Below are 26,412 nucleotides of genomic sequence, written 5' to 3'. Positions count from 1 at the left end.
CCATACACACACACACACTCAACACCCCCCTCCACACACACACACACACAACACCCCCCACCCCCATACACACACACACACTCAACACCCCCCTCCACACACACACACACACAACACCCCCACCCCCATACACACACACACAACACCCCCCACCCCCATACACACACACACAACACATACGTACAAGTACAAACTCACTCAACTCCATCCAGTTCCCCCCCCACACCCCCTCCGGGCGGTGAGGAGGTGGTGGGTAATCCCCGGGGGGGACGGATCACATGAAGGAGGCGGGGGCTGGTGCTTCCATTCAACACCGGGGCTTTATAAAGGGTCTGAGTTGTGGCCATACTGTCACAGCAGAGAGTCACACACTCACTCTCAAGGGAGAAGTGTTGACTGACTGACTGACTGACTGACTGAGAGACTCACACACACACTCACCACCCACCCTCTGACCACCCACCCACCCACTGACCACCCACCCAATGACCACACACCCACCCACTGACCACACACCCACCCACTGACCACACACCCACCCACTGACCACACACCCACCCACCCACCCACTGATCACCCACCCACCCACCCACTGACCACCCACCCACCCACTGATCACCCACCCACTGACCACACACCCACTGACCACACACCCACCCAATGATTACACACCCACCCACTGATCACCCACTCACCCTCTGACCACCCACCCACCCACTGATCACCCACCCACTGACCACACACCCACTGACCACACACCCACCCAATGATTACACACCCACCCTATGATCACCCACTCACCCTCTGATCACCCACTCACCCTCTGATCACCCACTCACCCACTGACCACCCACCCACCCACTGATCACCCACCCACCCACTGACCACACACCCACCCACTGACCACACACCCACCCAATGATTACACACCCACCCACTGACCACCCACCCACCCACTGATCACCCACCCACCCACTGACCACCCACTGACCACCCACTGACCACCATGAAGCTCCTGAAAGAGGCGATGGCGGTGCTGGTTCTCCTGCCCCGCTTCATAGTCACCGCCTTGACTCTGTGGCTGCTGGACATCCTGTGCATCCGCAAGCGGCTGCTGTGCAAGTTGAGGGCTCGCTACGAGGAAGAGGAAGAGGAGGAGGAGGAGGAGGAGGAGGAGATGGTGGCGGATGAAGAAAAGCAGAGGGAAGAAGAGGGGGTGGAGAGGGAGGAAGAGGAGGGGAGCGAGAGGAGCAGCAGCAGCAGCAGCAGCAGCGCTGACGACCCCCCACTCTGTATCTCAGACAGCAACAGTATGTTCACTCTGCAGTCGCTCAAAGCCATCTGGAGGGGGCAGAGGCTGGACCACTTCAAGGCGGCCCACGTGGGCTGCCGAGCCCCCAACCCTGAGGTGGTGCCCTTGGGGCCACAGAGGGGGAGGGGGGTCCGGCGGCTGCTGGACTACAGCCGAGACCCGCGGCCGCTCATCCTCAACTTCGGCAGCTGCACCTGACCCCCCTTCATGGCGCGCCTCAAGGCGTTCCGGCGGGTGGCCACCCGCTACGCGGACATTGCGGACTTCTTGCTGGTCTACATCGAGGAAGCCCACCCTTCCGACGGCTGGGTCAGCACCGACGCCCCCTACGAGATCCCCAAGCACCGGTGCCTGGAGGACAGGCTGAGGGCGGCCAGCCTGATGGACAAGGAGAACCCGGGCTGCCTTGTGGTGGCCGACGGTATGGACAACCTGTCCAACGCCGCCTACGGGGCATACTTTGAGAGGCTGTACGTGGTGATGGACCAGCACGTGGTCTATCAAGGAGGGAGAGGACCAGAGGGCTACAAGATCTCCGAGCTCAGAGAGTGGCTCAGTCGGTACAGGAGGCAGAGCCCACACCCCAACACGACCAGTACTGTGGTCATCCAAGTGTCAGAGTGAAACCAAAACAAGCACTGAAGCTCAACCGATCTGAAACTTTACACAAAAAGGTTGAACGATGCATTTTTTGAACACTTCTCATCAACCCCCCCACCTCCACTTCCCCCACCACCATCCTCGCCCCATCCTTTCCAACCCTCTCTCCCTCTCTGTCTCTCTCTCTCCCCACCCCCCCACCTTCCCCACCTCCCCCACCCACTTTCTTGTTTCCCCACTATGACTCAATGATTTTGAACACTTTAAGCAAGTTTCCTTAATTCCCTTGACTCCTCTGTTTTACCGAGTCGAAAATAGGGTCTCGGTTGTTCGTCGATTAGCAGAGGTTCGCTTTCCCAGGGTGGGGTAATAATCCCTCAAAAGAAAAGAAAATAATAATAATGTGGTCACTCAATCCAGGACTGTTTGTAGGACACCACTGTGCGCAATTGACGACCAAGTTTCACTCACAAAATATACGGTCAATTCACTTTACAGTATTTTCTGTGAAGCGCTTTGAGACGTCTCGAAAACGTGATAAGGCGCTCTATCAAATGCAAGGATTATTGTAACACTTCTCATCCTTCCACCTCCCTCCACTGTCTCCCTCTATGACTGAACGTTTTTGAACACTTTTCTCAGCTTCCACCTCTCTCCCCTCCATTCCTTAAAAAAATCTCTGTGACCTATTGTGACTTATCATCACGTACATTTTGATGTGTTCTCATCCAGTTATATGTATATTTTGTAAAAGGTGTGTGGGGGGGGGAATCTTCGGAATACTATATAAATATATATTTTTATGTTTTTATTGAGAAAAAAAGTTTTATCTGGGTTGAAAAGTGAATCAAAGAAGAAGAAAAGTGGGGGAGGGAAAAAGGAAAGTTTTAAAACAAAATTTGCTGATTGTCCTTGGCATTTCTTTGTGAAAGCCGGTTTAGAAATGACTTTGAGTCAGGAAACCGTGCCTGATGTAACAAGTGCCAGACGCGTAGTGAAGTATTGTACTGTAATGTAATGTAAGCGATGCCAGTATTGACCCAATATGCATGACAGCAAACGGGTTTGCAAACCACTTTCCTATTTTTTTCCTCTGTGCGGATAGGTGACATTGTCGATTTTTTGTTTCCGTTGAGAAATATGTTTTTTTTAATGACCTTTTTATAATAAAAAAAAGCGTTGACACCCTGCATAAGCTCTACTCTTTGCCCCAACTTCTTGTTGTTGTTGTTGTAGTTGAACTGACGGGAATCAATGTTACTACTTGCAAAAGCGGATCATCCCTTGGCAAAGTTAAATTGTGTGTTCCTCACTTCCAAATTAATTATATATACAGTACATTAAAAAAGAGCCTAATTTGCATGAGACCCATCGAGTTCACATTATACTCTCTTTGCGATGCTTAAGGCACAGATGTGCCACACACTACACTCACTATCTGTTGGGAGTTCCCACATTTTTTGCCCTCCGCCTAGTTGTTACAGATCACAGCGTGTCGAGCTGTCATTGAAACGGTTTCGTGTTTCCTTCTTCGAGACGTTGAAATGTGCAACTTGACTGGAGAGAAAGGTTTAATATAAATGCAGGCTTCGGATTTCTGTTGCTCCCAGTTTAAACAGCCCAGGCTACATCCAGTACATCTGAACAAAACCATTAAGTTCTACACAAAACTGACTGGGTTATAAATAACATGTGCCTCTGAAATTTAGCCAATTGACTGATGTCTACAGCATTTTAAAAAAAAATGAAGGAGCAGCATTTCCTGCCTGGATTAGGACATTATATTACTGTAGTAGTTTATTTGGTGCCTCATGTGCATGGACATGCATAGTTTTTTAACATAAATGTGTGCTTATTCCAAGTGTTAAATGAATAATCTTCCGTCTACATAGAAGCTAAAACGTCACAAAGCTGATAAGTCGTTAGCTATGTTGAAAAGGCTGGCTAAATTTCTAACAAAAGGAATTGACAAGTTAGATGTTGGACCAAGAAGGTCAAGAAGTGTTTCTTCCCACAGAGAGTTGTCGAAATTGTAGAATCTTCTACCCAGAAAGCTGAAGAGGTGAAATCAAAGAGAGAGAGAGATACTCGGGTAATAGAGGTATTAAGAGATACAGTGAAGAAATGCAACGTTTGGAATTAAAAGATCTGCTCAAATAAATTAATTGATGAGACAGGCTCTTTGGGCTGAATGGCCACCTCCTGTTCTTGTTCCTATGTTTCTAATTGTTGTCAAGTGTAATAACTGTGTATTTGTAGGCAGACATGACAGACAGACACATTGTTTACAGCCAGTGAAGTGAATGATCAACTTATCACTGGGAGAAACTTCCTTTTCTTGTTGAATAGTATTCCAGGAACATTCAACAACCTCTTGAGCAGGCGGATGGGATCTCGGATTAATGTCTCATGCAAAGTACAGCAACTTTGACAACGCATAGCTCTGCCAATTAAGTATGGGAAAATGCTGGGTTTGAATCCTAGTGAGTCACTCTTTTGAGATTGATAAAGCGAGTAGCATATCCAAACATATCTGAAGCAGGGAGAGTGGCAAAGCAGTGTCTCCCTAGGCTGAATTCTCTCCCTGTGGCTGAACTGGCTCTGAGGAAACATACCTAGCAAAGACAGACACATTTACCAGAATCAAGACAGACATGGAAGCGTAGACTGCTTTGTAATCCTTTCCGAGAGAGTTAGGGGGAGTTATTTTCTTAGAGTAAAAGAGAAGTTAGCAGCAAGCATTGTTAGTTAACAAGCATTGCACAGTTTGTTTTAATAAAAATAAAATAATTTTTCTCCTATCATCTGCTTCTGACATTGGAATTCACCGTAGTGAGGTACTCGTGACTATTCTCCTGTGGGGAGGGGGGATGTATCTCTTTGGGATTGAGTTTGCTCTAAAGTGGCAGGTTCAGGAAAAAAATGACAAAGTTTTAAAAAATTAACGGGAATATGAGCTTGGCAACCAGAATTTTACCTTAGCTTTGACAATTTTCATCCACTATTTTCATTTCGTCCCATAGGATGGCTATTGCAATAATATATCTATCTCTGAAATTTGATTTGTGTTATTACAGCAAATTGAGTGTTATTGTCAGGGTCACTGCACATAATCAAACAAGATACAAAACCAGTTGACCCGGGAAGACCTGGATATATCAGCAGTCCAAGGGTTAACCATCAGATGAATGTTATTCAATGAAATTTTAATAAAAATCAATTGGGTGTAGTAGGCTTGTAAAGAGGTATTGTATTTGCTACTCAGTCAGAGAGATATGGTTTGTGCATTTGTATCAGATCATGTAGTAGAGCCACTGTGTGGCGCTATTGGTATAACAATTCAACCTTCCCTTCAACTGAGATTTTCTGTTAACTTGTGATTTATTGTATCTTAACAATTTTTTTTGCAGCAGTCTTTTTAGGATTGTCTCCGAAAGTTCACTAATATAAGATTAACAAATATTGATTCATATGCAACAAAAACTGTTTAAAACAATGTATTTACAATAACCAGTGGAATGATATTCCAACACAAAATGGACCACAAACATAGCATCACGTTCACAGTCTCAAAGAGGACAGGCACCACTGAATGCATATCTCATCTGTATAAATGTAACAAGGGGAATGAGAGTACAGCAGGCTTGTGTATTTATCACCTACCATTTTATCCACCTACCAATGGACTGACAGAAAAGATTCAGAGGATTCTAGTTAGACAAGTCTTACTCACTTCCAGCAGTCTATTCAGTGACATTGCCCCGGGAGGTAATTCACTTGTCATCTGTGCCACAGAGTTAATGTTTGGGCCAGAAAAGCAGGAACAGAAAGGATACCAAAGAGGTGACCTGCAAATAAAAAAGAATTTTGACAAAAACTGTTTATCCAAAGTTATTATCTTTGCTGTTACGCCCTAATGTGTAAGGTTATATTGTACACATCTAATAAATTAGAACCTTTGATATTTGATTAGTGAGGAGGCACTGCATTTTATTGTATTTTATAGTTCTGCATTGCAAAGCATATTATAGAAAAGCATTCTAAAATGATAGTCTAGGAAACCACTTGTTTCCTGCTGCATTTCACTGTAGGTTTATAGTGAATACGTTTACAATTTACAGATTAATTTATGGTTAATGGTTCTATAGTGCATAAGTTTACAATTTCATGAAAGACCTCCCTTTGTCCATTCAATCAGTTTGTTTGAGTACACATCTGTCTCATATTCATGGACAAACATACATTAATGGACCAGGATCCAGTATACAACTTGAAAGTTCAGATTGTATCATGTACTCATTACTCACAATATGGGTCCACCATGATGATTTTTGTCTAACTATTTGGTGAAAAACAATGATTTTAATGTTAAGCTGTCCAGTTAGAAATGTAAACAGAAAACAAGCTTTTGCAGCACATTTCTTCTCGGTTGGCTCCATCTTCTCTTCCGCTCCATTATTGGTGTCTGTGCCTTCATTCACGAAGCCCCGAAACTCTGGAAATCTCTCCCTCAATCCCTCTTCCTTGCCCCCTCCCTACCCACTTTCAAATCCTACCTAAAGACCTTCCTTTTTGATAGTGGTTACTGTCACCTCCTCCCTTCCTCCCCCTGGCTCAGTGATAGACTCCATCACTGTCAAGCGCTCCAGGACGCTAACCCGCGTGAAGTAAATGCAAGTTGTTGTTGTAAAGCAGGGGATCTTTTATTTCAACACATATATTCCTTGAGTCATTTCATTCAGATTGTCAATATGTCTAGATTTTAAATGTGATTCCAATTCTCATCATATAATAACTCTCAATCCCAATTGACGAACTTTTTGAGAAACACATTTTACAAGATCCTCAGAGAAATACCATTCTCCCCAGCAGACTCCCAGCTCTTTTCTTCCAACTGTTAATATAAAGACATGAGCATTCAGTGTTCAGTATGTTCCCAGTGTACAGAGTAACAATCCTTCTCCAGTCTGTTACTTGGGGAGCTCACATATAGCACCCAAAGCCTGACCTTTCTGCTGTGATGCACAACTCGTTTCACCCAGAGCCTTTTTCACCCTATTTATTCCAGAATTCTTCAGCTTGTTCTTGAGTTGCTGCCAAAGTATATACAAGAAAACTGCTGTGTGGGAATTCTAGCCAGCTACAGGAAGGGTAGTAGCCATTTTTATGCGTGCTCATCAGATTGCAAAACTACCACTCATATGAACTCATCGACTCTGCAAGCTGCCAGGAGCACACAGTGAATATCTATTTGTATTAGATCATTCTGATGTTAGTTTAGTACTAGGAGAGCGTCCATTATACTTAATATTCTGTACAACACAACAACAAAATTACATTTGTATAGCGCCTTTCATGTTGGGAGGACGTCCCAAGATGCTGGACAGTCAATGTTTCGGACCCGAGCTGGGGTTGGGGATCGGGGAGAGTGGAAAGCAGGGGGCAAAGGAGGCTGTTCATTTTACATCATGTCACATCCTACACATTTACAAAGAGGCATAAACAAACAAACAAATAAATAAATAACCCTTGTATTTGATATAATGCTTTTCATGTCAGGAGGACGTTTCAAATTGCTTCCCAGAATTGACTGTGAAGTGTAGTGACTAGGTATTTTGTAGTCGGTGTAACTAGTGCAAAAGGAGTTTTTCATCCTTTGCCATGTTGCCAAAGCCTAGATAGAGCCAATGTACCAAAAGAAAGAGAGATCAATGCACAGTTACTATGTCTGACCTACTGGTGATATCATTCAAACAAGTTTAGAGCACAGAAGGGGAACATTCAACCCCTCACGCCTGTCCTGGTGTTAGTTTCCTCATTGAAATTTTCCACTTCCTTTCATTGCCCTAAAACTGTTTCATATTATTTTCCCTCATATTTGTACCATTCTCTATTAAATGCTGTTATGAATTTAGCTTCCACGGCAGTTTGTGGTAAAGGATTTCATATTGAAGCATTTAAAAATGTATGATATCATCTCAATCCTTCAGCTCGTGACACCCTTTTAACACAGACCAGGTTCTACATTTTCTGTAGGCAGAAGAGCTCTGATTCATACTATTCTGATTTACTTTATCTCGGTGTTCATCTTTCCATGTGCAGAGAGGAAACCTGGTTATTTTTTCTCTTTTTGTTCTACTTTGAAAAACAACTTTTTAATCTCGTAAGTCAACTGTCCATATTTACTCTTCCACCTGAGCACCAAACGTTTTAGAATTTTGCTATTTCCACGAGTGAGAATGCCATATATTTACCTCAACACAATATAATATATAATTCATCAACTTATCACTGGTGCTCTGTAGCTTTGAAAAAAATCTCTCTTGATAGGATGAAAGATTTACCGTGACATTTTGAATAGATTCCCCAAATAAACAAAGCTGGTTTATGGGTGAATACAGAGGGCATCCAATTCACCTTACAAACAGAAATATTGTATTTTCATTAACTTTGTTCTGATGCTATAAATAACATTAGATGAGCGCTCATGGTTCATTCATTCTGTGGTTATTTATAATAGTTTTAAGGTGGCATTTGTAGATCTCTATCTTGAGCAAAGTAGATTATACCTCAAAGACACTGGTGCTTCCTCATATTATATTAATTGCTTCCGACCTGGTGGGGGCACCACATGCTGTCCTCTGTACCATATAATTTGGTGCCAATGTTGCCGTTTAACATAGAAGTACAAGAGTGGTAACTGAGGTATGGCAACGTGGTCCATGGAAATTCCTTGCTTTAATGCTTTCACTCTCAACTCATTAGATGTTCATTATCAATTGCAAAGCCTGCTATTTTAACACTGAATACTTTGTCTGCTACATTCTCGCTAACATTTCTTTGTCAGCATAGCTTCACAGCGCAAATCATTCATAGCTGCTGCTTCGCCTAATGTGCATATATGTTCTGTTGTCTTGTGAAACAAAATTAATGCTTTATTCTGGTATTTTTTTCTTTTAAGCTGTACAGTTCTTTGTGCGCCTCCTGTCATCTCATCCGAAAGGCGCAGCCAGTGTTAGGGCGGGCACTTACATTGATTCACAATTGGCTTCTCCTTTGGTGACAGAGGGCGATGCAGAAGGACAAAAGGAATGAAATTTCTCATGGTCTTAGCCTTAACATCATCATAACATTTAAGACTGTGCAGAATTTTGGAAAGCTCGTAAATTCAATCTCAATTCAGAAGCCAGTTGTTCACAATTCTTGCAGAAAATGTTCAGGCCTCTACCAAAGCCTTCTCTGTAAACTAAGCTTTATGAATTTCATTTAGTTTCCTGAAGACTTCCACGCTGCACAGCTGTATCCTCAAGCTCTTTGCTTTGGATACTGCTTATTTACATTGTTAACCTCTCAAAAACCATGAACAGCATTTTTTTCAGAGGAGCTTCATCATTTGTCTTTGAACTTTTATTTTGTTGCTTCTGCGCATCAGGTAATGTCAGTCAAGCAGTACATTTACTTAATATTTCCACTGGCATTTAAACTTTCCTACTGAGATATAAACTTAAGAAGGGAGAGATTCAGAACATCAAAGAATCACGTTATGTTCATAAAAACATTTGGGCAAGAGATATTTATGTCTGAATCAGTGGAAAATCATTTATGATAATTTCTCAGATTCAGTCTCATACGCACTGGAGGCCCAACTAATATGTCAAGATTTCATTAATAATTGACTACACACACCATCTGGTTAATAAATCAAAGGGTTGGAGGGATAATCTTATTGTCCTCAACAAAACACTTTCTCCTTGAAATGTTTTGCTTATTCTGCATGTGAATGAATTTTTCCATGACAGATTATATTTGAATCATGCATGTAATACTCCTCATATACATATCCAAGTTACTTGGCATAATTAGCTTAGCAAAAACTTAGCTTAGAGGTTACTTAAGTATTTATAATTTGTTTTGCGTAGGACAGCCCGGAACTTTAACCTGTGTCTCAGCCAAAGTCAGAATTCACTGCTCTAGGAAATTATCATTAATAGTTTACACTTTTAAAAAAATTCTTTAGTGTGTAATGGGAATTTGTTTGCATCCAAAATTAACCTGAGGTTAAATTCTGAGCTAACTTTAAAGTTAAAGTCTACAAATTGAATTCCTTCGACTGGAAAAGGCTGCTTGAGGTGTGGCATCAGGCCATCAGGTCAAGAAGAGCCCTGTTTCGATTCCTCGTCTGTACTTTATTTTATTGATCCCAGTCAACAACAGAGCATTGCAATTGATCTGTACTCCCAGAGCAGGAGAGGGAAAAAAGAGCCAAAGGACCCTGCTTCTCAACATGATCCAGCATTGCTTGCTGCAAAGTGGATGTCAGGCGATGGCAAGATGGGACTAACTTCTGATGTCTCCTAAGGTCAAATAGTCTACTCGTGCTCGCTATTAAACCTCACTCATGAAGGAGTGTAATTTGGGCGAAAGGTTTGTTACCACCTGTGGAGCTGTACCTCAACGTCAGTCATTACCTTCAGGAGAGCAAGAAAAAAGCCACCAATGAAAAAGAAGAAAACTTGTCTGGGTGGTGTGGGGGGGGGCCTAAATGTAAGCAGTACTCAAAGCTAACTAACCCCATCTGAAATAGCTTGTGTGATTGAGATCACTAACTGTCTGCATTAATGTGAAAAGCAACGTGATCCAAGAATTTCATGAAGATAAAATTGTGGATAACATTGCTAATCAAGCCCACTCTTATCACAAACCTACTCTTATCACAAGCCCCTTAAACGGATTACTGCACGAACCCACCATATGAGGGTAATTTTATCTGGGTTGCTTTCCTGAATTAAGGAATTTGGTTTAAATTATTCATATATATTTGGAACAGACTACAGTTAGACTCAGGCTCACAACTACCATAAATGGAAGTTTACTGCATAAGGGGTAGTGATAATTATTGTACTGCTTCACCAAAAATCCAGTTGGTGGGGACACTATCCAGTATAGCACTAGGCCGTTCAGTAGGTCTCAGGGTTGAGTCCCAGTTAGTGCTGAATTAGACGATTTCATTTGCCCCCATTGCCTTATTAACTCAGAAAAAGAGCCAGGGTTCCTACTCCTGATTGCTATCCAGATTTCACTGCTGGATGGTTGTGTTTTGATATTGGATGAGGCCAGAATCAGATCCAGCTGTAATGTGATGAGACATTATGTGCGACCTACATTATATTTAGTTCCTTTAATTCCTCACATATTAACTGTAAAGGTAATATATAATGTATCACAATCACAACTGGCCCAGTTAAGATTAAATGATAAATTTCATATTTTAGATGCAGTAACTGCAATGCGATTTGTTGTGCTGCAAATTGACTCCTTTTCTGGAATAGACTGGTAGCAAAAACAATTGATTTTCTATTGATTAACTCCTTCAAAAATAACTAGGTGTTTGGTTGGAAACAGCATTGAAGGTTATGGGGAGAGATAATACAGTGGGGTAACTTACATTTGTATAGCGCACTCCACGCAGGATAGCGTCTCAGAGTGCTTAACAGTGGGGGAGCCTGACTCCGAGCTGGGGTGGGGGAGCTGGCCGTAAGCACAGTTGAAGAGGAAGGTTTTCTGGTGGGACTTGAAAAAGGAGAGAGAGAACAAGGTGGAGGGATTGAGGGAGAGTGTTCCAGAGATTCAAGGCGTATTGTGCAACCTCCAATGCTGGAGTGGAGGGTGCAGAGGGCGAGCTCAAGGAAATGCAATGGTTTATGTGCTACTATGGCCTGTTTGGGGGTAAATGTTGTTGACATAAAGGTGCAGTGAATAATTATATAGCGTAAATGTAGAAGATTAATATTCTGGACTGTTTTGCTTTATTAATTTGGGGATCAGGGAGTATCTACTCATGTGTTTCCCTCAGGAGATGGAATCGCTAGGGTGGAGTCAACAATAATGTAGCTTGTATGTGGTTTAAGACTGAACAGGACTGATGAGCTGACTGAAGCTTTTTCTTATTGCATTCTCTCTTGTGAATAGCCTACTATGAAAAATTGTTATTGTGCCCTCTGGAGAAGAAATGTATTTGGAGCAAATGTTTCATCAGTCCCAGCATGATTTTCTGCTAAATAGTTTAACAAAGTGCTTCTTAACATTGAAAAATATTTGTAAAACAGAACCAACATCACACAAAACAATCCGATAAAATTATTGTGCATCCTATGTTTGCGAGCTGTGTTGCAAATTCGTCTTACAAAACAACTTCTGAGTAGGATTTCTCAAACGGATAGGTTGCCTCACAGCAACCCACCCTTCTCCAAGGTAGGTATTTAGAAATACTGGTATTTAAATTATAACATACTTCCTCGTTTGTCACGGTTTTCTCACATGCCTCCTAGCTAAGTTGACTCTGTAAGTGCTCAGTTTCTAACTAGGATCTAAGAAAACAATGATTATTTTTTTCAACCTTTGCGAATTTTTATTCAGAACTGATAACAGCAGCTTTTTTTTAAAACTTACGCAACACTGTTCAAGGGGGGAAAAAACTCTTTGTTTTACAGAGACGAGTGAATCACTGAGCAAAATAGGAAGCGGATTACTGGCAGGACGTAGTGAAACAACCTGTGTTTAAATAGCGACCTTCACGCAGAGCAGAGTAAGAGCGCTCAAAGAGGGAGGTCTTCAAGTCAGGGAAATAGGGCACAAAACGGGGATTTGGAAAGAGAGAGAGTCCGACAATGCAAATTGTAGGTAGTCCAACAAAAGGCGAGATCCCAATAATATTCTTCAAGAGAAAATAGAAATAGATTTTGATGATGTGGTGACAAAAGATTTTAAAGTTTATTTAGCAATAATTCTGAATGGCTTGACTGGCGCAGAATGGCCAAGTTTGCCCGGAAAATACAGTCACGCCACTTCACGGCACATTCTGTGAAGCACTTTGAGACGTCTATACAACGTGAAAAGGCGTCGAGATATCAAATGTAAGGATTCTTCTTATTATTATTAATGATTATTATTATTATAGGTTATCAGTCTCCGTGGACGGAGTGTTAAATCTCCTCGCGTTGCATCGAATGCAGCGTCACCTTTACGTGTAAAGTCACAGGCTTGCGTGGCACTGAATTCGAAACTTTTTTTGGAGATAAAAAAAATAAGAGCTTCTGGGCAAATATATAAAAAAATATATATATACATCGGGAAAGAAAAATGTCAAAAACTCAAAAAAAGCATCAGCGGAGTTGGGTTGCATTTGGACTGGAGAGTCGGTTGGTATGGAATGAGGTCTCTTGTCTGACCCGAGTGTGGAGCAGATACTCAGACTGGGCGAAACCCAGTATTTTCGCCCGCAAATATGCGGTCAATTCACTTTACCGCCTATTCCTGGAGTCCTGTAGCTCAGTGGTTAGAGCACTCGCTTTGCAAGTGAGAGACCTGAGTTCAATTCCAGGCAGAGGGCGAAACCTTGGGCAAGTTTCCTTACTCCACATAGAGCCTAATAATAATCCCTCCAAAGCCAAAAACAATAATTAAATTGGTCATTTTCAATCTACGACTGTTTGTGGGACATTGCTGTGCGCAATTGGCTGCCGCGTTCGCCCACAAATATACAGTCAATTCACTTTACAGTGTGTTCTGTGAAGCGCTTTGGGACGTCCTCCCGACGTGAAAAGCGCTATATCAAATGCAAGGATTATTATTATTATTATTATTCCGTGAAGCGCCTTGAGACGTCGAGAAGACGTGAAAAAGCGCTGTGTCAGATGCGAGGATTATTATTAGTATTTTCTATTTACTATTATATAACCCAGAGTTGCACTACATTGAAACTCCGGCTCTCAGCGTCGGATCAGAGTCGGGTTTGCAGCTGAAAAATGCGGAAAGGGACCAGACCCCCAGAGCAGTGGGAGGGGGAGAGTGGCGGAGAGAGTGGGGGAGGGGGAGAGAGTGGGGGGAGGGGGAGAGAGTGGGGAGGGGGAGTGGGAGAGAGTGGGGGGAGGGGAGAGAGTGGGGGGAGGGGGAGAGAGTGGGGGGAGGGGGAGAGAGTGGGGGGAGGGGTAGAGAGTGGGGGGGGGAAGAGAGAGTGGGGGGGAGGGAGTGGGAGAGAGTGGGAGGGGAGTGGGGAGGGAGGGGGAGAGAGTGGGGAGGGGAGAGAGTGGGGAGGGAGGGGAGAGAGAGTGGGGAGGGAGTGGGGAGAGAGTGGGGGGAGAGAGTGGGGGGGGGAGTGGGGAGGGAGGGGAGAGAGTGGGAGGGAGTGGGGGGGAGAGAGTGGAGGGGGAGAGAGAGTGGGAGGGAGTGGGAGGGAGAGAGTGGGAGGGGGAGAGAGTGGGAGGGAGTGGGGGAGGGAGAGAGAGAGTGGGAGGGAGTGGGGGAGGGAGTGGGAGGGGGAGAGAGAGTGGGAGGGAGTGGGGGAGGAGAGTGGGAGGGAGTGGGGGGGAGTGGGGGAGGGGGAGAGAGTGGGGGAGTGGGGGAGAGAGTGGGAGGGAGTGGGAGGGGGAGAGAGTGGGAGGGAGTGGGGGAGAGAGAGTGGGAGGGAGTGGGAGGGGGAGAGAGAGTGGGAGGGAGTGGGGGGGAGGGGAGGGGAGGGGGGAGGGAGGGGGGGGAGTGGGAGGGGGAGAGAGTGGGAGGGAGTGGGGGGAGAGAGAGTGGGAGGGAGTGGGGGGAGAGAGAGAGCGAGGGAGTGGGGGAGGGAGTGGGAGGGGGAGAGAGAGTGGGAGTGGAGGGGGAGAGAGAGTGGGAGGAGTGGGAGGGGAGAGAGAGTGGGAGGGAGGGGGAGGGAGGGGAGAGAGAGTGGGAGAGAGGGGGAGGGAGTGGGAGAGGGAGAGAGAGTGGGAGAGAGAGTGGGAGTGGGAGTGGGAGAGAGAGTGGGAGAGAGTGGGAGGGAGTGGGGAGGGAGTGGGAGGGGAGAGAGAGTGGGAGGGAGAGTGGGAGGGAGTGGGAGAGAGTGGGAGGGGGAGAGAGAGTGGGAGGGAGTGGGGGGAGGAGTGGGGGGAGAGTGAGTGGGAGGGAGTGGGAGAGAGAGAGAGTGAGTGGGAGTGGGAGAGAGAGTGGGAGTGGGAGAGAGAGTGGGAGAGAGTGGGAGGGGGAGAGAGAGTGGGAGTGGGGGAGGGAGTGGGAGTGGAAGGGAGTGGGAGGGGGAGAGAGGGAGTGGGAGGGAGTGGGAGGGGGAGAGAGAGTGGGAGTGGGGAGAGAGTGGGAGGGAGTGGGGGGAGTGGGAGGGGGAGAGAGGGAGTGGGAGGGAGTGGGGGAGAGAGGTCACATGTGGCCAATGGGCGCCAGCGCTGTGCTTTTGGTTGGGACGGTATAGGAGCAGCGGCGGGAGTGTGAGAGACACAGACAGAGACCCTCACACAGACCCTCACACAGACACACAGAGCGACTTGACCCCCCGGGAGGGAGGGCGGGAGGGAGACCGACCGAGAGCCCTCTCCCGGGCCGGGGAGTCCCCCCTCCGCCCGGAGTGAGAGCCGCAGGACCCCCGGAGTCAGTCGGGGGCTGAGCGGGAAGATGCCGAATAAAAACAAGAAGGTGAGGGAGAGGGGAGGGAGGGGGTCACCTGAGGCCCCGGGGGGGGTGGGGGGGCAGTTGGGAAGTTGTCCCGCTCGGGCCCGGGGCCCGGGGGGTGGGGGGCCCGGGAGACCCTGGAGGTGAGGGGTCCCGGGGGTGGGTGGGGGTGAGGGGGGCAGTCGGCCTGTAGCGCCGCCCCCCTCCCCCCCCACCCACACACCGCGGGTGTAACTATACACAGTAATGCCCCCCTCCCCCTCCCCCTCCCCTCAGGAACCCGCTAAACCCGGCAAAAGTGGCAGAGGCGGCGGGAAGGACGGACAAGACACCCCCGAGCCTGAGGTACTGGGGGGGTACACGGGGTTTGTGTGGTGTGTGCTGTGTGGGGGGGGGGGGGCTGTTTATGTTGTGTGTGTGTGTGTGTGTATGTATGTTGGGGGGTGGGGTTTGTGGTGTGTTGTATGGTTGGTGTGTGCGTGTGTGTATGTTATCGAGATTGTGTGCGCGGGCGATGCGCGGGTGTGCGTGTATGGTGTGCGCGGGCGGGCGTGTATGGTGTGCACGGGCGGGCGTGTATGGTGTGCGTGTATGGTGTGCACGGGCGGGCGTGTATGGTGTGCGTGTATGGTGTGCACGGGCGGGCGTGTATGGTGTGCGTGTATGGTGTGCACGGGCGGGCGTGTATGGTGTGCACGGCGGGCGTGTATGGTGTGCACGGGCGGGCGTGTATGGTGTGCGTGTATGGTGTGCGCGGGCGGGCGTGTATGGTGTGCACGGGTGGGCGTGTATGGTGTGCGTGTATGGTGTGCACGGGTGGGCGTGTATGGTGTGCGTGTATGGTGTGCGCGGGCGGGCGTGTATGGTGTGCACGGGCGGGCGTGTATGGTGTGCGTGTATGGTGTGCGCGGGCGGGCGTGTATGGTGTGCACGGGCGGGCGTGTATGGTGTGCACGGGCGGGCGTGTATGGTGTGCGTGTATGGTGTGCGCGGGTGGGCGTGTATGGTGTGCACGGGTGGGCGTGTATGGTGTGCGTGTATGGTGTGCATGGGCGGGCGTGTATGGTGTGCGTGTATGGTGTGCGCGGGCGGGCGTGTATGGTGTGCGTGTATGGTGTGCGCGGGCGGGCGTGTATGGTGTGCGTGTATGGTGTGCACGGGCGGGCGTGTATGGTGTGCGTGTATGGTGTGCGTGTATGGTGTGCGTGTATGGTGTGCGCGGGCGGGCGTGTATGGTGTGCGCAGGCGGGCGTGTATGGTGCGTGTATGGTGTGCGCGGGCGGGCGTGTATGGTGCGTGTATGTTCCGTGTGTATGTTGCGTGTGCGAGAGTGCTCACTACGGTAGTTTTGAATATCGTGAAAGGATGAACGGATGAATGAACGGCGCGGCTTCTGTGAGCCTTTTTGATTCCATCAGCGTTTGCGCGTCTGGTTGGTCAGTAAGTGAGGACGACTGCGCTGTGAAACCAAACCCCAGTCAAATCCAAGATCTAAGGTTGGAGTTGGAACTTCAGCTCCGAAGAAATAGCCCGATATGAAACTTAATCAGGGATATTAATGTTCCCGTAAATGGACCACTAGTTTTGCAGCTGAACAGGGTTTCAGAAGTTGCCCAAACTAATATCTCAAAGAATTAAGTATTTCTGGGAGTGGGGCGGGTTTGGAGTGCTCGGGGTAGGAATAATAACGATCCCTGCGCTTGATATTGCGCCTTATTGCGTTGTTGAAACGTCCCAAAGCGCTTCGCAGATATGCTGTGAAGTGAATTGACTGTATATTTTGTGGTCGAAGATAATTATACTGGTGGCCAATCCCAAATGTAAAACAAAATGCAAAACGAAGAACAATTTTATTGAAGTAGCACGAGTACTGGTGTTCAGAATCTGTGAAATATGGCTGCAAGTGGTATATTTATTCTGTGACTGATGGGGAAGATGCCTATTACACAATTACTAATTACCAAAACGGTAATAGTGCAGCGAAGCCCATTAAAATGCCCATACGATAACCTTGTTGACCATTGAAGATGTTTTTTTGCAATGAAAATTACTTTATGGATTATGCAGGCTTAATTAATTCCTTGCATTCCTTAGTTACCATCATTGGCAGTTAAAATGGAGATGAATATACTTTTGGGGGATTTATTTTGTTTTGCTTTATCCCTTTGTTCTCAGACAAGTGACTCATGATTGCTATGTATAGTTCCACATGTGATAGGTCTCCAATATACTGCCTTCACATGTGAGTTTGGAAAGTAAGTGTTAGCAGACTGTTCAAACGTGGGTGGTGTTACTGCTGAGTCCAATGCTGTTTTGAAGTGATTTTCACAGCTGCAGCTAAAATACTGGCTGATTTTTGCTTTCTCTTCATAAGCTATTGCCACTGATTTAATGCAGACCAGGAACTAATGTAAAACCTTCCTGGACCGGAGTACATTTGTGTTTAGCACGGAGCAGTCAGGAGAGCAAGATGTCCACAGTTTTCATTCAGCGTACTAATGATTTGTTCTTTAAATTGTGCTCATCAAATTCATTAGCTGTGAACATGACGGGGTGCCACTGTTGGAAATTAATAACAATTCCCCAGTAGGATTGAGGAATGAAAATTGTCTGTTGTACTCAGTGCAGTTCATTGGAGCAGCAATGCGCTCTCACGGATGTGGACTTGCGGAGTTCAAGATCCATGCAGCTGTAGGAGGTACAAAGTGGATGCAAGGTGTTTCCCTGTGGAATTGAAAGGTGAAGTGGCCACTCTGGGAAGCTTACACACCTCCCCAAATGCAAGTTTCGGACACCATTGATGTAGGTCTTAAAAAAAAAACAGTTCCAGCATAGGAGCAGATATGGAACAGAAAGAGGACATTCATTGAGCTTGTTCCACCAGTTTATTAGACCTTGGCACATCTTTTAATCCTGATGCCCTGACCTTTTGCTGCACATTTAATATCCATATGACCCCAGTAGCTATCTCTCTTTTGAGCGTCTGTTTTGATTAGTGTCACCTCTGCTGGATGTATACAAATGTAGTTGCTACGACGTTCTGTGGCAGAGCATTCCATGTTTTCACAATCATCTGTTTGATAACCTGCTTCCTTTGTTCAGTTCTAAATGTATTTAATTCTAATTTTAAGACTGTGCCTCTTGTAATGGATCTCTCCCTCCATCCTCTATTGTGCCCGTCAGATGAAACATTAAACTGAGGTCACGTCTTGTTCTTGTAAACTCGACCATGCTTACGGTCACCACCCCCCCCCCCCCGCCCCCGACTCGGAGTCAGGCTCTGCCACTGTTAAGCGCTCTGAGACGTCGCATTGCATAGAGGGCGCTATATAAGTGCGAGTTGTTGTTCAAGTGGATGTTGTTAAAAGTCCTTTGGCAATATTATTCAATAAGACAAGTTTCTCCTGGTGACCTGGCCAACAAATCCCTCAAATAAAATTGTCATTCATTCCATGACCGTTTGCAGGTCTTTGGTGTCTACAAATTGGTTGCCGTGTTCACCCACAATAATAGACTGTCACACAGCTGCAATAAAATCCTGTGAAGTGCTTTGATACATCTCGTGTTGAGGCACCATATCAATGGAAGGATTATTCCCACGGGAGGAAAGAGACATCCTCTATCTAACCTGTCAATTCCAGTATTTTAAATACTTCTCTCAAACCACCCCGTAAATTGCTCTGCTTCACGGACTATAAACCGGCTGCCTATCATAGCTAATCCCCTTCACTTCAGGTATTAATCTAGTCTGAGCTTCTTTGCATAACTTGATCACAGATGATGCAAAGAAGCCATGTGGAACAGAAGATCCCTGTTCTTATTTGGAATTCAGTAAAGAGTAATGATGGGTGCATGACATTTTTATTGCTTGTATTATTTTGCCTTTTAAGAATACAGTATCTCAATAAGGTACAAAATCAGTGTCTCTAAATACTAAATGCACTTGTTCAAGTGTTAATTTTTCCAGCAAGGTGTTAGTATTAATACACTAAATATAGTTCACACTGGGAGAAAATATAAATGGGTAATTAAGGAAGTTTCACTCTGCAGATTGCTGTTCTGCCTGCCTGGTGTTTGTGCATGTTAAAAATATTTGTGGCTGAGTGGATCTATTCTTGCACGACACCCTTCAACAGAACAAAAATAAATCACTGTAAGGTTCATCTTTCTCATGTTAATCTGATATAACCTGTTTTTGTGCAAGAACATGAACCTCTTGTACTGAATAAATGTCAATTTTAAGACAAATGTTTTAAAAACTAATTTAGAAATTTTCTTAATTTAGCATGATATTAATTCAAATTGTAATCTGTATGCTGCCTTTATTTAATCTCTCTGTTGGACTAGTTCAAAGCTTTGTTTAGTGTCACTTGCTGAAAGGATATTTAATATAGTTGATGGTAAAGGTGTTGCATTTTAAAAATATATGTTCTGTGTCTATTTTGGCTATGGGTTGGCAAGAGCCTAGGCTTGGAGACCCCAAGCCTCTTCCCAACCCATACCCAAAATTGTGTCGGGGTACTGCTGGAGTTTTACTAGCTAAAACCACGTAGCTTGACATTGAGAGAGAGAGGACTGTCCGGCAAGCTTCCTTCCCACTGTTTGTCCAGATAGGACCACCTTACCCATTAGCCTTTAGTTTGCAGGGTTAACAAGAAGGCCCTATTACAGGCCATTGTTACACAGTTCAGTTTAGTGGTAAGCTTCATACACAAGTGTGCAAATCCAGAAGAACTCTTGGCATCTAGCAACCACTGGAAATGCTTGAGTGCTTGCCAGTTTCCAGCATGTATTGATTATAGGAAGTAACATCAATGGCAATCTGACAATCCAGAAGCACGGAACAGTGGCTATTTTTATAGCTCTCTGTTATAACACAATGATTTTATGGAACCAAAGCATTGCTATTGCGTCAGCCAATAAGTGTACGACTGTTTTGCTGGCTGGAACGTGTGCGTGCGAGTGCGTGAGTGTGAAAGGTTAAATAGCACCATTGGAAACCGTCTGAGAAGCAGTGTGCTTTTCTGTTCTTTTAGCCAAATATCCAAAGCAATCAGTAAATCCATAATCGCTTACTGTTAGTAACAAAACTCAGCAAACGCTACTTAACTGCCATTGCTCTAACAACTGCATTTCCACTTGATCAAGTAATAGAAGTTAAGTAGTGAATAGATTGACTTCTATTCTGGAGACTATAATGAACTTCAGAACTATTTGAAACTGACTAGACGTGTACTGTATATAAAAAATAATTTTGAAAGTTGTGTTTATCAATTTGACCGATACTGCTGCTTTACAATGTGCTTGTTTTAGTCCTTCAGTGAAATCTAATAAGACACCAATTGACATCTGTAGAATCAATACTAATTTGCATGGCTTGGTTTTACTGGAATCCTCACATGAACCTAATTCAGACATGCTGAAAGCTCGATCCAGAAGCTGCCCTAATGGCTCTGTTTAAAATCACTTTAGTAATATTATCGTCTGAATGAATCCTAGGTCTGTGGTCTTTTCTTCCTCTTTTATAGCCTAAATAAACATTATCCTGGTCTGATTTTCTTTGTTGGAACCTCACTATTCAAAGTATATTTTTAGATTTGTGGTGAATTTAGAAAAATTGTATAGTTTTACTGTTAATGTAAATATTAAAATCAATATTGAAACACGATAAAACGATTAGTGACTTTATACAAAGCAGCCTTACCTAAGACAGCAAAAGGTGCAGCTTTTAAAGTCTACATAGTAAAGTAAACTTTTAATTTGATGAATACTTTGGTTTATCTTTAGCAGGTTAAAGAGATAAGACTTTGCCTTTAAACTTCAAATCATCATTCAAGTAGCTGCGTTAATCGCCATTTCTGATTCATATTAAACTTTTTTTCAGACGAACAAGAGGTCCAACAACAGTACCCCTCCTACAACACAGTTAACAAAGATAAAGTTTTCTAGTCCAACAACAATAGTGAAGAAAGAAAAACGCCAGAGTTCGTCCAGGTTCAATGTCAGTAACAACAGGGAACTTCAAAAACTGCCACCTTTGAAAGGTAATACTGTATTTCTATTCAGAAATGTCTGTTTAACTCTTCAGCTTTTAAAAAACATTCAACAGATGCACTTTTATAGAGGTTTTCTGCATTTTTCGAACATTGTATGCTTCAGTGCACTAACATCTAAAGTACACACTTAAGCTCAGAATCTTCTGAGAGTTTTACATATAAATACATCTTCGTTTGGAATGTGGAATTCACTTTTATTAAAAAAAAGTTTAAAATTCTACTTAGGAAAGATTAGTTCTTCCAAAGTCTTGTTTTGAAGTAGATTGTTTTTATATTCACTGTACAGTGATTATTTCACTTGGCAGTGATTATTTTTGTTTCTGTCCTGTATTTTTCCCGGTAAGGTGTGTTTTTTCAAATATACACAGTCAGAAGCAGATTTGGCTTTGCTGTTGGTACTGGAAGTAGATATGGCAATGCAATTAGAGCTGGCAGCGGATATGGTGTTGCAGTGGGTGCATGAGAGCAAATCGGACATTGTAGTTGGTAAATGGGCAGTCATGTGGTGCTGGAAGCAGATATACGGTTGTTATTAGCCTAAGAAGTTATATAATGCTCAGTTAAGATGCATTTCTGTTCAAACCCAAACAGTGCAAAGCTATACTGAAGAAATTGACTTCCCCTTCACTTTTTCCGCTCTATTCTCCCTTTTCTATTCCGAACGTTTAATGTAGCTTGATAACTAATGAATTCTATTTGCCTTTTTTTCCCCCAAGTGTCTGACTTTAAACAATTTTTTTTCTACCTTTCTCCTGCCTGAGTTCAAATTTTACAAAGTTGGTGAAGGCGTATTATTTTCCAGCAAGTCAGAAGACAGAAATCTAAAGATTGGCGAAATGGCATCAATCATGTGGCTAAGTCATTCTATACCTTGTGCCCATAGCAGGAAGAAAACGATATAAAATAAATACCTGTCATAGTCCAGAATGTGCACCCTGTTTAACTCGTCGCGCGTTATGTGCCTGGGTGTATTTTATGCAATCTACACAATACATTTCTAACAAGTTTGTTTGCTGTTTGAGGGTATGCAAGCCTTGATAAAAGCTAATTGTGGAGTTTGACCTGAGGGTATAGTAGGTCATGTGATGAGTTATGTGGTATTACAGGTTTTATCTGCATAAACCCCCACAAAACAAAGGATAAGATGTATTACCCACCCAGGAGATTATGGGAGTGTTTTCTTTTTCTCTTTAAATTTTCAGATTGATATCAATCCAAGCCCTTCCACGTTCCTTAAATCTAAGTACGCCCTCATGTGGCTCTCTCCAGATTGTTTTCTTTTGCTATATATAACCTGGGCGTGTTCTCATTGAGATCTTTTAATCGTTTCTGCAGTTTCTTCACTGTATGGTGATTGTGGAATATTGCCAAATGCCTGCAAACACATAGTTACTGCATGTTACAAAAAGAATTTAAGCTTAGAGACATTTCAGGGTGTTAAGGCACTGTATCAAGTACAAGGATTATTTAAATCTACAAGCTATTCATTGCTGTAACTTTTATGGAATCATAGAATTTTACAGCACAGAAGGAGGCCATTCAGCCCATCGTGTCCTGTACCGGCTCTTTGAAAGAGCTACCAGCTAGTCCCACTCCCCCGCTCTTACCCCATAGCCTATTTGAAAGCAGAGGGGATATTCTCAATTTGTGATGGAAATGATTGTGGTCTCGTAACTTTCAATGGCGGACTAGCTTACAGGATTGTGGAATTGCGTACAGCGATAAATGGAGAAGATGTGAAATAAAATTCTGGATTTCAATGTAATGTCAGATTTGCAAGACAGAGTTCTGTTGCTCTATTGGAATATTTGTATTTAATCGGGGTGAAATTTCTTAGGTACGGTTTTTCAAATGTTATGGCTGAGTGTATGATATATTTGAACCTTTATGTGGAAGTTTTAGATTGTGCCCATTTATTTTTAGTTCAGATATTCCTCCTTCATCCAGCCTAAGCATACAACAAAATAAGCTGTCATCTGACCGTGTTTTTGTCTCTGGGAGATGGGCCGTGGGGGTGATATGAAAACCACAAGACATTACTCTTTGAATGTGAATTGTATGCACTTTGTTCCTCTTTCTCAGCCGAAAGCATATTAAACCTTCTGCTATCATGAGAGGTTCAGATGACACAAGCCCTTTGGCTCATTCGATTGTATCCTTTCATTAAAGCAGAAGTCTTTCTCCTGATGTAGCAATGCTAACGCACATCAGTTTGTGTTGTGGACAGTCTTATTCTTCATATCTATTCTATTCAAATTCATAGTTTTATGTAACTTTAAAACCTTACCATTTTATTATATTTTCTCATCACGAAGGGAAGTTAGCTTAATTTTACAATGATGCATACACCAGCTATTATTTGGCAGTTTTTTTTAAATGTAAAATCGTAGTGATTTTTGTCTCAGGAAAATTAGAATGACTGAACATTTGGTCTGGCAGTGCGTATAAGTCGTTTTCTTCTACAGAGCAACCTTGTATATAGTGTGAAACAAAGCAGCGAGTAACGTTTGTGGGTTGTCAGATCACTGCTAATGTCACTTCCTGTGCATTATACCCAATAAGAATTCCTGATGTCCCGTACAGCGTGCAGGAATTAACATTGTGGTTTCCATGCCCCAGCAATGTGTAAGGAAGGTGTATCTGCAGCCAGGAATATAGTGTATATTCAGCTATCTGGCTGTGTGTACAATATAGCACCTTCCACAGTAGACATATGCTGCAGGTGTACCCACGCTCAACTATGGATGCATTCTAATGAGCTCACTCTTCTACATATAACAAACCTGAATCCTGTGGTTATGAAGGATTTCTGATTGATTGGTTGCACCCTTCGGAATGTCTAACTTGTTGAAATTAGATTTGCAGAAATGCAGGTTTCACATCATACACGAATGATACTTCTAAGTAGGAAAAAAATAAAAATACCACCTTAAGTTGTGAGTACCTGATGGGTTTTAAGTTTGTGATTTTGGTACTTTCGCATGTGCAATTTGATTCATGGCACAAAAAGAGGGCTATAAATAGATTTCACAGAATTTTCGAATGATTCAACTCTAGGGGAGACAAATATGTATCTGGTTTTGGACCAGGAAGTCTGGTTTTAATGGACTGCACACCCAATGTTCCCCGCGTCCTGGGAATGCGCAAAGCATAGAGCATGTGCATAAAATCATATAGTTCTTTGTGCCTGATTTTGTTAAACTGGAAAGTTGGCAACCCCATTCGCAAATTCTTGTCTCAAGAAGAGAGGAAAATGGATCAGTTGACTACATGAGCCTTCGAGACATCTCAAAGCACCTTGAGACATCTCAAAGATGTGATAAGGCACTATATCAAATGCAAGGATTATTATATTAGTATTATTTCATATGCAACTGGACATTGTAGCTCATGAGAGGAAAATTGTGAGTTGATTCATTATATCAGGCCAATTCCCTCCCGAATATTTTCAGTGTTCACCACCGCAACGTTTGTAACATCAATATTTTAAATTTATTTTAGCCTTCTAAGAGATTTCTGTCTGTTGCAGAACACAAATTGTGCAGTTGACCTGATAAAGTCCTTGTGGAATTGGTGAGTCGAATGGTCATAAATGGCTTTCAGCAGTAGTGCTGTGTGTTTAATAGTCTGTCTCTGGTGATTATGGTTGATGGGAAGCGATACACTTGACAGGCACAGCAAATACTGTTTGCTGTGCTGAGGATGATGCATGCACGTAGTTAGTGTCACTTGACATCACAGTGAGGCCTCATTGTACTGTGGATATTAGAATCCATAAATGGCAATTTGCACAACACTGCTATTTTCACTCTGTGTGTGCGCATCTGGCTGGCTGATTCTGTTTGTGGAGTAAAAGAAAAAAAAGTGAATTTTGGGTCAACATGTCATGGCTAATGTTGCTTCCTGTTTACTGCGCATACAAAAAAAAGCAGGAAGTGATGTCTGTAATGACCCAATAACCTGGACAACTGCTGTTTTAATGTGACAGACCCAGAAAATGAATGGGTTGGATGCATGTATGTGCAGCGAATGGGGCCAAAAGTGCAATTATGTTATAATGACCTAATTTGCACTATAAAGAACAGGACTGCACTATAATTGGTTCCCCATCCCAATGTGTTTATAATTAATTTTTGCAGTAGACACCTACCATAAAATGTCATTTTCTTTCTAAACCTTGTGCAACAATTTTTCTCTTATTTTTGCCTTCCTCTCTCTCATTTTCTCTCTCTCTCTCTCTCTCTCTCACCCAAAGGTGCTAACTCATGTTGGGTTGTAGTTCCAAGGAACCAGCAGCCCTCTTGTAGAAGTAGTGAAAATAATAATGGTAATATCTTGCAGGTTTATACAATGTCTTTCAAATAAAATTAAATGCCTCAAAGCAAGTGAACCTTTTTTAATGTGTAAGTATAAATGGCAGTGGTAGCAAGCAACTCGACCCAAAGTTATTTTGCAGCCAACACAGGACATTCGTACAAGTGTGAATTTTTCCAGTGAAGATTACTTGAAAGCAGCCAGGAGTGGGAACCCTCCATTCCTAGCCTGGTGGCACAAAGCCTTGAATGAGAGCAGATCTGCAAGCTTTACATCTGTGGAGGTTAGACCTACACAGGATGCACTTTTACCTCCTAGACTGTTGGGAGCTCTTAGGTGTTAAAATAAATTGTGTAAGCGCTGTTCTGTAGCCCTGTTTACCACTTCTCTTTTGTTGCTGTTTCCAAATTCAATAGAGCAGAAAGGAGGATACCTCTTATAGTTCATGGCAGAACTTTGAAAAGTATGTTTGAACACAAGGTACAGTTGCAACATAATTCAGCAGAATCTTGTTTATCTGTCATAATGGAGAGACCCCTCATGGATAAATGAGATTAAATACTCAAAAGCCATGTCCTAAAGGTGTGGAAAGGGCTACGGCCTTACAGGATTATTTGAGAAACGTTCCTAATCCAGCCTTCCAGAATTATTTGAGACACTATAACGACAACAACTTGCACTTATATAGCGCCCTCC

General features: G+C 43.8%; 2 protein-coding genes across 5 annotated transcripts in view; both read left to right on the top strand.

Moving 5' to 3' along the window:
• The first annotated feature begins 961 nt into the window (after positions 1-961).
• On the top strand, positions 962-2,054 carry dio3a (iodothyronine deiodinase 3a). Its single transcript, XM_007888339.2, has one exon. The coding sequence runs from the start codon at positions 1,007-1,009 to the stop codon at positions 1,934-1,936; it is 930 nt and encodes a 309-aa protein (XP_007886530.2). The 5' UTR covers positions 962-1,006; the 3' UTR covers positions 1,937-2,054.
• Positions 2,055-15,272: 13,218 nt separating this feature from the next.
• ppp2r5ca (protein phosphatase 2, regulatory subunit B', gamma a) overlaps positions 15,273-26,412 on the top strand; it is a 46,479-nt gene continuing 35,339 nt past the window's right edge. For 3 of the 4 annotated variants that reach the window (XM_042337989.1, XM_042337987.1, XM_042337986.1), the window contains exons 1-3: positions 15,273-15,370; positions 15,623-15,691; positions 21,231-21,390. In XM_042337989.1, the coding sequence (XP_042193923.1) occupies positions 15,350-15,370; positions 15,623-15,691; positions 21,231-21,390 (250 nt within the window). In that variant the 5' untranslated portion in view covers positions 15,273-15,349. The remainder of the gene's footprint in view (positions 15,371-15,622; positions 15,692-21,230; positions 21,391-26,412) is intronic. The other variant, XM_042337988.1, reaches the window with a different exon arrangement.

The sequence above is a fragment of the Callorhinchus milii genome, unplaced genomic scaffold (assembly GCF_018977255.1).
Source record: "Callorhinchus milii isolate IMCB2004 unplaced genomic scaffold, IMCB_Cmil_1.0 Scaffold9, whole genome shotgun sequence".
Taxonomy (NCBI): domain Eukaryota; kingdom Metazoa; phylum Chordata; class Chondrichthyes; order Chimaeriformes; family Callorhinchidae; genus Callorhinchus; species Callorhinchus milii.
The sequence above is the reverse complement of the archived record's forward strand: the minus strand, read 5'-3'. Positions and strand labels throughout refer to the sequence as shown.